Here is an 11,783-nt window from a genome sequence, read left to right on the forward strand (position 1 = left end):
TTCGGGTTAGTATTTTCTTTAGCAGATTGAGCTTCGGGACATACTCGAGAGGTAGTGGTTCATTCCAGACGTGCCCTTGAGTTATCTTTACTTTCAGTTTTGTTCTATTCGAGAACTATACTCTGAGACTTGTATATTTTTATTCGAATTCTGTATTTAGAGGTTTGTACATGTGACAATCAAATTCTGGGTAGTGTTGAATTTTAATTAAAGTCTTCCGCTTATTTATTATCTTTTATTCTCGTATTTCTACTTCTCTATCGTTGTGGTTGGGTTAGGCTGACGTGTCTGGTGGGAAATGGTCACGTGCCATCACATCCGGATTTGGGGTGTGACAAATACATTTCAAAATTCTAGATTAGCCCTTGCTGTTAATAGCTATTTTGCGCTTGTTGGAATTTGAGAGGAGATGAATGATGTGTTTTCTTCGATTTTTGAGTGTGAAACTTTGTGAAGTCTAATTAGACTGTCATCAAAGTTTTAAGTAAATTGAAACAAAATTACTGTTGTTGGTGGTAGTTTAATCGTCATACTTTGACACGTGAATAAAAGAGTAGATAATGATAAAGTCGAGGTGATGATCGATTTGAAATAGTTGAATTATAAACCTTTGTAGGTGGTAGTTGAAGAGTAGTAACAAAGACGATTGAGTTTATTCAAAGCATTCGTAAGATATTTGTCTTGAATTAAATTATATCTTTATTTGAATGAAGACAATTTGTTTACTTCAAAGTCTTGTTCAACTTAAGGTTGGTGGTTCACAATGTATTTTGTTTGCTTTGAAACTTTTATGTATGTCAAAAAAAATAAAAATATTACTCCTTCCTAAATTAATTTGTATTTTTTTAAAAGTTATTCAAAAAGAAATATCTTTTCTGTTAGTAATTTTTAAATTTTAACTTTTTATGTTTAAGATTATAAAATTAAAGAATATTTTGATATATTTTATGTTTAAGTTAATTTAAGAACAAAAGTTCAATTTTTATATTAAGTTAAAATTAAATAAACATATTAAAATAGAGAAAGGCTTATTAACACGTGATGTTATGTCAAATTCCAGGGCTGCTGAGTTATTTTTATTTACAAGTGGCTGTCATGTGATATTCCTAGCAAGTTCCAAAACTTATGAATTTTTAATTTCACATTTAAGTAACATATGTGACCAAGTTTGGTAGATAGTATATTTATCCACTTCAATTCTCTTTTCTCTTCTTTTATTTCATGATTGGTATGAGAAATATTTTTCATATAGAAAGTATTTTCTTAGTCACTTATTTTTTAATGTGCGATAAGGAAGTAAGAAAATATTATTTCAAGAGTATTTATATATTATCTAGATGAATATTATAGAGTTGGAATGCAGGGCACTCTTAATCCTAGCTAGGCCACTAAAGCCATTGTTTGTGGCCCGATATATTTTGGGGACCCATTTAAAAAAAACAATTACTTATATATGTTATTTTAATTTTTTTTTATATGTACTATGAGTGTTATGATTTCTACTAAGGAAATTGCATATGAGATGAAAATAGACTTGAATTTCGTAAGAAATAATTTGATGAAAATATAGATAGCGAAATCACAAAGTTCCTTGAAGAATCTTTTAGAGTTGATTGCCTTATATATGTAGAGTAGATCAAACTATTTTTTCACTTCATAGATTTGAACCAATTGAAGCATATGAAAATATTTTTGATTTCTTATTTAGTGGAAAAATATTGCGATCATTAGATGATGAGAATTTAAAAAATATTGTCTTAATCTTGAACTTTCTTTAACATGTAATAGTTATTCTGATATTGATGGTTTAGATTTATTTTTTGAATTAAAAGTGTTAAGAGAAATAATACAAGTAGAAAATAATGATCCAATGAAAATACTCAATCAAATAAAAAGACTTGATTCTTTTCCAAATACACATATTGCTTATAGAATAATGTTAACAGAAAGAAGTTATTTCGAAATTAAAATTGATTAAATCTTCTTTAAGATCAACAATGTCTTAAGAGAGATCGAATGAATTAGCTATATTATCATTTGAAAAGAAATTATTAAAACAAATTGATTCTAAAACAGTACCTAATGACTTCGCATCTAAAATAGCTAGAAAAGTAGATTTTAAATAAAAGTATATATGATGAAAAAAATAAAAAATATTAGGGCGAGTTTTGCTTTAGGCCTCCAATGTTGTTGAGTCGGCCTTGATGGAATGAGATGCAGAGCAGAGGTTTAGAGGTGGCAAGGGGTGGGTGAGGTGCGGGTTGGAGGGATTGGGTGGATGGAGAGGAGACAATAAGCTTGAAATGTCACTTATGCAATTTATTTTCTATACTTTCATAAGCGAAATCATTTTTCTCATTTTTCAAGAAATTTAGTTTCCTCCCGGGGCAAGTTTTTGCCAAAAAGATACCAACCTCTGGATATTGCATTTACAATTAAGTAATTAAAAATTAAATATAAAAAAAAACTCCGAAGATCGATGTTTTAAAAAAAAAAATGATCTAGAAGAAATTTTAGGTGTTTATATATTGCTATAAATCATTTTATAAATGGTAATTTTTTTTAAAAAATCAAATTATTTCTAATTATAGAGAGATAAAATTCTTTTGCAGAACAGACTGAAAAAGAAATTATGTCATTTGAACAGAATGTAAACTCTTATTATACAAAATTACAAATCTTTGTTGTTTTTTTGGAAAAAAATAAATTATTACACAAATCAACAACTAGTATCAAGAAAGTGCCTCTAGTTCCTTCCTCTCAACTTGCAATTTTTCAATTTTCTTACTAAAATTAGGAGTAGGTAAAGCTAACCTACTTCCCTTTTCCACTCTTTTCTCCAACTTTTCAAGTACTTGTCCAAATAATTCCCTTTTCAAACTATCCAATGCTGCATCTAATCTCTCTAACACCTCCATTGAATTATTGTTATACATAAACAAACCACAATATAAATCAAAACTATCACTTGTTGTATTTTCCATCAAATTCAACAAACTTTCATATCCTTTTGTGTTTATAGGAGTTGTTTGTGTCCCAAGTTTTTGTAACATTCTTCCTATAGTATGTGTAATAAATTGTGAGCCAGCAGCATGCTTGTCATGTTCACTACAACTCATTTCAACCATTTTACAACCTTCTTTTACAAAAATGTTGATAAAATTGTTGACTCTTTTAATTCTTGACTCTTCTTGACCAATTCTAACTTTGTCATACATAAATGGTAGTCCTTTCCAATTGTCTTTACCACTTGTTGGACCAAACATAGGATGAGTACACAAAATGTCAAATTCTTGAGGTAGTGATTGAAGGAAAATGTTTCTTGGGAATTCTTTGACTGATAATACGTCTACGAAAAGTGTGTTACGTTTAAGCTTTTGGATGGGAAGGGAATGAATGACTTTTTCTAGTGAATTAATGGATGTGCAAAATAATATAATGTCAGGATGTTGTTCACATAAGTCATTAGGATCTTGAAAGAAGTGGACATCAAGGGATTGTGCTATGATGGAATAATCAGTACGTGAATGAGCTAATACAATATGGCCTTGTTTAATGAAGGATTTGGCAATAAATTGTCCAAAGTTTCCAAAGCCTATGATAGCTATTTTGAGTTTGTCATTGGAACATAAGAGGGGATTTAATGATGTATTTTCTTCGATATTCGAAAGACTCAATGATTTTGAAAATTTGTCAAGTCTGGTTAAATTGTCATCAAGACCTGGAACTGAGATATAGTTGTTATTGTCGGTGAACGTAGTTAAGTCGCTATTTTGGGCACGAAGAGGGAAGAGTAGGCGGTGGTGAAATCGAGGTGACGATCGAGTTGAAATAGTTGAATGATGAAAACCATGGTTATGGTGCTGGTGATGATGATTGAAGAGTAGCGATGAAGATGATTGAGATTGAATATTGTTAGATTGTATAGATGAAAGGGAAAACATGGTTTGATGTGAAATTTATTTTTCTTTCTCTTATTTTTTTCCTAAATAAGAGAGAATAAAAGAAATAATTTTAGACTAAGACACAAAGAAAGAAAGAGAGAAAATTGGTGTAATGCAAGAAGTAAGATGAATAGCTTAAGGGTATATATAGGGATATTTGTTAATTGCTTACATAAGGTGGAGAGAAAGGTGATAAAACAAACTAAATAAAAAAATAGTGAATGTAAGTAATAACTATTCAACAAAAGTGAATATTTATATTTAAAAGAATAAATATTGGAACTATGTTCAAGGTATTTGTAAGATAATTTGTCTTGAATTGAATTATATATTTATTTTGATGATGACTTTCTTGACTTTGCAAATCTCGGTCAACAGTCAACCTAAGGCTGTAGAGTTTCAATGATTTTGTTTGCTTTGTAAGTTTAGGTGTAGCAAAAAGAATATTAGTTACTTCGTCTTATATTAGATGATCATTTTTTTAATTTTATATGATAATTAAAAATTTATCAATAAATCGATCAGCTTTACTATATTGTTCTTTGTTCATATTAAGTAGCCTCTTGAAAAAAGAAATTTCGGATCTTCAAAATTTGTTTTAACTTTTAAAGGCCATATTAATTATAGGGATAAAATGAAAAATATATATTAATTTTTGATTTAGTAAATCAAATAATATGAACATATATTTTTTTAGTAAGATGCCTGTTTCATATTAGACGGAGGAAGTATTATTAACACGTGAAGTTGGAGGGCTGCTTAATTTTATTATTTGCAAGTGACTTTCGTGTGATATTCCTAGCAAGTTCCAAAACCTATGAATAGTCACATATTTAATTTATGTGTGGCTTGTATAATTAGTGCACCATTTCATGTTTTTATTAAGTAACATGTGAGTTGTGACCAAGTTTGGTAGCTTTGTGATTTGATAACATGTGTAGGTAATGTAATTCTTTTTTCGGAGGTGAGGTAGACTGAAGAAATATTGAAAAAAAAGTGATCAATAGGACATGATATATTTGTAGTTTGTCGAGGACGTGACTTTAGATAGATGGATATGGAGGTTGAAGATTAGAGCAGAAGGTTAGTAGGTAGTTGTGTTTTGTCTAGTTTCTCTTTTATTAATCTTCTATTGTCTTATTCTTCATTTTTAATAATATGTTATTTTCTTTGCTTTAGTTATCATAATATTTGGTGTTGTTGTTATTGTTCTCTTCTCAATTTTGTTTTACTATAACTGCTTCACTACTAAGTTTCCTTTCCACTCTTTTTCTGTAAAGGTCTATCGAAGATAACATATTTACCTTCAAAAGATAGGAATAAGGTTGCGTACACACCACCTTCCCAGACCTCACTTATAAAAATTACACATAATATACTATTGTCGTAATTTTTTCTCCTTTGGGAGGAAATTCTTTTTTGAAGAGATTTATTTTTATTTTTCATCCGGTAATATGTACCCACATTGAAGCCCTACTAATTTTGAATTTGTGCCGCAAAGTCTCACATTGGGGAGTAAAGTGCTCCCTAACAAAGGTGACTACATATCCAGGAGGTCTAGAACCCGAGACCTCTCGTTAAGAATAAAATAACACTTGTCACTCCATCACAATCCTCGTATAAAAGGATTTAACTTCTAAAAGGTTCTTTGAATCCGATGAAATGAAATTGCAGTTGATAGAATCAGTTGGTCCAACGTCTAACTAAAATAGTGAATATGATCTTATAACAGAGAGAGGAAGTTAAATTATCAATTATTTGAATTCTGAATATTATAATAATGATTTTAAGTTATAATAGTTGAATTTGAATATATATATTTGTACATATTAAATTAATTTATTAATACAAATAAACCTGTCAAGATTTTTTTTATAAATCAAATAACTAACAACTAATTCCATAAAAGTTCAACAACAACGTGGCTTTACAGATCTTATTAGTTAGTTGTATTAGCTATAAGCTCGTTATCAACATGTTGATTATATAATAAAACAAATGTTGATTATTGTAAAGATATAATATTTGTAGACGCTTCCAGCACATGGGGTTCAATACTTGCTCCATTAAGAAAAATTGAAAAGAATTATGACATTATAAAAGATAAAATAAAATAGGATAGCTACAAAGGGTAATAGGAAAGAGGATTACAAGGTGAAATATTGGACCTTAAGCAATGAGATGAAAGTTCAAGTAGTCAATTGACCAATGATCACCAACGGGATGAAAGCTAATAGCCAACCAAACGAAATGAGCTACTAAGATTTCCTTATTAATAGGAAAACAACTTTTTTGGGAATAGTGCAAAGCATAGAGCATATTATTCTACACAAAAACCAACATGTTCTCCCCTTGAACACTTGGGACAAACTCAGACCAATGATGACAACAACAAATCCAGTTTTTGAATTATAACTTCAACCATTCCAGGCAAGGGCAAAGGCCCCAACAAAACCTAGAAGGATAGTAGTCTTTCATATAAACCTCTCTGTCATTTCCAATAATATAGAAGCTGAAGGAGCGGTTACGATCAGTCATGGTCACGCGAGTCACCGGGACAACTGAGATAGTGTGGCGCTCGCATATCATCCTTGCAGTAGTAGGTATAGAAGGTCTCTCTGCAATTACTTCAGAAGAAAACTTGTTAAGGAAATATGAATCAGCAAAGTAGGCTGGTGTGCACTGGTAAGCTTGGTTATTGCACAACTGAACTCCCTTTGCTCTGTGAAACACATCGTCTGGAACAGAAGCTGCTCCGCTTGTAGCATTTACTTTCCGGGTTGAACGTGTCCTCCTAAGAAAATAAGTCAATTTGCACATTATACTAAGGGGAAATTATAGCCCAATTCCTTGGGGTCATCTAGTTTACAAAATATGCCCAGAGTGTAAAGATAGTGTATACTTTAACCAAAGTGTATAGGTAGTGTATACTTCGGCCATGTTGGTAAAAACTAGATGGACAAAGAGTACATTTACGTCTTATATAATCCATCGCTCTGCATAAACACCAAAAATACTACACGATACCTCAAATCATATGGATGAGATACTGTTTGTTATAAGGATGACCGAAGTCTGTCATTCATGTTTCATGGCATACAGTTACGTCAAACTAGACAAGTAGTTTACAGATAGCAGTTCTGGACTGGTCTATTATGATACCACAAAAGGATTACATTTGGGGTCTGTATTCTAATTGCAATGGGTATCAGTTCATGTGGGTATTGTGCCCGGCAATTGTTTTTATTTTCTCTAGACAAGAAGTAGGGTATGAACGAGGCCAACACAAGAAATACAGAATTCCTAATTAATCACGACCCAAAACCACGAAACTTCTCTTAAATGTTTCAGTAGTTTGCACTGATTGATTGGTGTATTTCTGCCTAAGACAGCCAAATTAGCTTATTTACACAGGATTTGTTAATATCAAAAGACTAGGTAATTTGTACGAGTAAGACGTCAGTTGACAGCATCATGATTTCCTTGATTTTAATTTTCAGTTAAGATTTGAGTAATATAAGTCAAAAGTAAAGATGAATTACCATCTAACAACAGCTACTTTCCGTGTCAAAAGAGAACCACCACCTTGGCATGTTTGACATTTGATGAGGCCACGAGATTCACAAGTCGCACAAGGAAGTTTTCCATTACCTTTACAATTCAGGCATCTGCAAAAGAGGAAAAAAAAAGATGCTTTCAGTAAATCGCTTACAACAGTCGGACACCACAAGGATTTGCATTTGTTACCAGAAATGCTACCAACAGAAACCATGAAAGAGAAGGAAATTTTAGATGTGAAATAGTATAAGAGTTTCATCTATATTTAATCAAGCCAAAAAGAATAAACTAGATCATAAAACGCCAAAAACTTGTGCAACAGTTAACTCTCAGTCAAAAGCTCACATTGTATCAGATCCATCCTTATGAGCAATCAGACCCCTTCCATAGCAAGTCGTACACTGAGTCATTTGACCCTCCTTGTAGAACCCTGAATCTTGATCTGCATTGCAAGTAGGACAAACTGTATTGCCTCGACCATCACAACCTGTGAAGCAAATAACATAAGCAAAAATCACGGAAGGAAAAATGTTAAAGATTAGATAGACAGTACAATAGAAACACAAGAAATAGAGGGTGACCTGAAAGAATCAAGTACATTTTATTATATACTTCTTTTAAGTGATTATTTTGTTATTCTATTAACAAATGCAAAATGACTATCCCACGAACCATGTCTATTACCTGAACATTTCTCAATAGTTTCTGAATGAGGAATTCTCAGTCTCGATTCCTTGTAAGGTACAAATAATACAGGAAACTCAGACCTTAAATCCAGCTCCCATATTCCTGTTTCAGGCCCCTTGTCCTTTCCTTCAATGCTGCCACCAGAGTACAGCTCCTTCTCTACAACTGTATCTCTCTCTTCCGTGAAAGTTTCCAGAGTTCCCACATAGACATTGCAGTCTTCAATTGCATGAATCTTCCAGGTCTGCGCTGGACGACTTCCCCAACAGCAGCGATGGCCAACATGATCTATAAGCAACTCTCGTACTTCTACCTCGTCTAGCACTTGCCTGCCGAAAAATTCAGTTAATCAAGATGCTGTTGCAAAAACCATAAAGAAAAATCAAGGAGACAAAAAAGAATAAAATATGAACACACATGCATAAAACTCCAGTAACTATCAAGAAACATATTGGAAATCATCTTTATATTTTAACTCAAATATTATAATTCCTTGTATTTCTCGTTACTTGTTTAAGAACATCAATTGATGTCCTGACGTCAGCAGAAGAGGAAATTAGTGCAGCCATTAATGGGTAATAAGTTCAAAAGCTCAATATAGCCTATGTAACCCAAGAAAGACCAGTGCTAAGAAGAATGCGGTGCAATTACCTCCGTAGATCACCAGTAGTTCCACTTGCATCTCCGTAGTACCCACCCTGATAAACAATCCCTTGCTCTGCAACAAAAGATAATATCATTTATTTTCTAAAACACGATGTTACAAATAAGACATAGTGACAATACTGCAGGGGAGTCATATGCATACTCTAGAGCAAAGAAACCACTTGCGCCATGCAAGTGATCTAATCACAGTTATGAGCTTTACCAATGAAAAATAAAAGGCAAGTAAAAGGTATCAACATCCTATCATCAGCCAAAATCAGATAAAAATTTAAACAGATAGCTTTAGTGTATGCAGAAAATTCACAAGAACCATGGCGGTGAAACTTAATGCAAATCACAAGGCCAGACATTTCTGGTATTAACTACTAACCAACAGGCAACCATGAATAAGGAAGCACCATATGGGTATGGGTTTGTACAAACAACAACAACTATGCCTCAATCCCAAATAAGTTGGGTATGTTTAATCAATCGAAAAGTCCCTAAGCTAGAAAACAATTTAAGAGTGTTGTACATTATGATAAATCAAGTAAAATTGTAATAGCGCCAAGCTAAAAGCAACGGCTAAGGACCGTTTTTGCTCAGCAAAATAAAAGAGTTACTCCATCTATTTCATTTTATATGTTACGTATTCCATCTAATTGTGTTCCAAAAAGAACAACACCTTTCTATATATGGAAATTCTTTAATTTTAAACTTCTTCTTTCAACCTTAATGGCATACTGCTCTACTACTAGCCCTAAGAGTACTTTCCATATGTCAAAAGTTCTCTTTCTTTATTAAAAAAATTGTGTACAGTCAAACACTACCATATGATATAAAATGGATGTAGTATATAGAACTCAACATAGAATAAGCCGGTATGAATTGATGAGTTAGTTGGGAACTTACCATAAAACTGTGGCTGGGATTGGGATTGAGGAGAGCTGATCAAGGGGGCATGGAGAGAAGGAGAGTAAGGAACTGACATAGAAGCAGCAGACCGAATCTCATCAACGCTGACTTCTGATCCAGCTAAGGAAGTCGTGGGTATCACAGAGCCGGCCCTTCCCACATACTCATAAGAACCCCATTTCTCACTCCCTCTTTGACCTGTTTCACTAGCTACTTCCCCTGCTTTTTGGAAGTCACATGAACACAAAATTAAGCTATGCAAAAAGGTAAAAAGCTAGAAAGAATTGAAAAAAAGATTCCCACTAAAAGCAATTAAGGTATGCAAAAAGGGCAAAGCAAGAAGTGGGTTAAACAGAAAAGTTCAATCTTTAAGCAATGAAAAAAGGCAGCCCTGTGCACTAAAGCATGTGGGTTCCAGAAAGAGCCAGAGCACAAGGGTCTATACACAGTATTAGTTCTGCAAGAGGCTATTTCTACGGCTTGAACCATTTGGGCAAAATTGAACTAGTAATAAAAGGGTACATGGTTTTTAGAGAAAAGATAAAGGGAAAAACAAGAAGAGGGTTAAAGAACTCACAGAAAAGATTCAAGTTTCAAGCAATGAAAAAAGGCAGCACGATGCACTAAAGCTCCCACGATGTGCAGGATCCAGGAAAGGCCAGACTACAAGGCTCTATATGCAGCCGTACCCTATATTTCTACACAAGATGCTATTTCTACATCTCGAACCATTTATACAAAATTGGACTAGTAATAAAAAAGTATTAAGATATTTAGAGAAAGATTCAAGCTTTAAGCAAATGATTCTGTGCAAAAATGGGAAATGCAATTAAAGGGTATAAAAAATTCATAAAAAGATTCAAGCTTCAGAATACAACATATGTAAAAAGGGCAGACCAAGAAAAGGGGCATAAAAATTGACAGAAAAGGTTCAAGCTTTAAGCAACTAGGCTATGCATAATGGTAAAAGCAACAAAAGGGTATACAAATCAACAGTAAAGATTCAATCTTTAAGCAATTTAGCTTCATAAAATTGGAAAATTGTTAAATCAAGAAAAGGGTATAAAAACTGACATAAAAGATTCAAGCTTTAATAATGATTGGAAAAAATGACTAACTTATCAACATTGGCTGGTCCATTGCTCCTAACAAATTTAAGACAGATCACAGTTCAAACAGTGGATTTTAACATAACCCCACTATCCACATGATATATAACCAATTTGTGCCTTAATGATGAAGAAAGTAAATAGTCATACTGTAAGATATGTAGGAGATTTATCCTCTCACACGCCATTTGCTGTGGGTGGTGGGGTCTAGAGCATTGCTGGCACAAGGCTGTGGGGATTCAGCCAATTTCATATGTAGAAGACTTTGTAAATGTCAATTTAGACTTGATCTATATTGTAAAATTACAACTCAAAATTTACATTGTAGATTTTTAGCCTAAACACAATAGTCCATTTCTAATAAGAGAATTTTTTTTTTTTTGTCATTAATTAGGAATTTGTGATCTTCTTCACCGCGATTTACATATAAATTGTTCAAGAAAAGCACCTAAAAATAGTTTAAAAACTTCACATGTGTAGTACATGTATACTAATGATGTATAACTTTGTATAAACTTGTATAATAATATATATCACAAAAAATAAGAAAAAGAAAAAGAAGAGAAGAAAAATATATATTGTATAACCGTGTTTACACACGCAATATATTGATTAGAACACAATTAGTGAATCAAGTTCCACTATTGTTGTGACAAAGTCCTGATACTTTGCTCCAATGACTATTACTTTTGAGACAATGAATTTCGTGAATATGTAATGGATATGCCTCTCAATAGTCATGATTTATGCCTTAAAATATCACGGATTAAGACTTTTACTTAGAATAAAACATGGTCTCATAACATGCTCAAATAAATACTTTACCTTTAATGGATATATCTACTCTTTTCCCTAATATTTCTATGGTCTAATTAGACATTGAATTCTTTACTCTTTTGTCTCTCTAACTTTTATCCTTAAACCT

The 11,783-nt window shown here is 32.5% G+C and overlaps 2 protein-coding genes across 2 annotated transcripts; both read right to left on the reverse strand.

Annotated features, from left to right (window-relative positions):
* Positions 1-2,681: 2,681 nt before the first annotated feature.
* On the reverse strand, positions 2,682-3,962 carry LOC125840405 (arogenate dehydrogenase 2, chloroplastic-like). The gene has a single exon (XM_049519384.1). It carries the CDS (start codon positions 3,942-3,944, stop codon positions 2,733-2,735), a length of 1,212 nt encoding a protein of 403 aa, XP_049375341.1. The 5' UTR covers positions 3,945-3,962; the 3' UTR covers positions 2,682-2,732.
* Positions 3,963-6,229: 2,267 nt separating this feature from the next.
* On the reverse strand, positions 6,230-11,111 carry LOC125840306 (uncharacterized). Its single transcript, XM_049519268.1, has 7 exons — positions 11,040-11,111; positions 9,747-10,023; positions 8,841-8,907; positions 8,187-8,518; positions 7,848-7,989; positions 7,487-7,612; positions 6,230-6,738 (listed from the first exon to the last, which is right to left on the reverse strand). The coding sequence occupies exons 1-7, from the start codon at positions 11,109-11,111 to the stop codon at positions 6,354-6,356; spliced, it is 1,401 nt and encodes a 466-aa protein (XP_049375225.1). The 3' UTR covers positions 6,230-6,353.
* Positions 11,112-11,783: the final 672 nt, after the last annotated feature.

This window comes from Solanum verrucosum, unplaced genomic scaffold (assembly GCF_900185275.1).
Source record: "Solanum verrucosum unplaced genomic scaffold, falcon-dt-bn FXZP01000137.1, whole genome shotgun sequence".
NCBI lineage: Eukaryota > Viridiplantae > Streptophyta > Magnoliopsida > Solanales > Solanaceae > Solanum > Solanum verrucosum.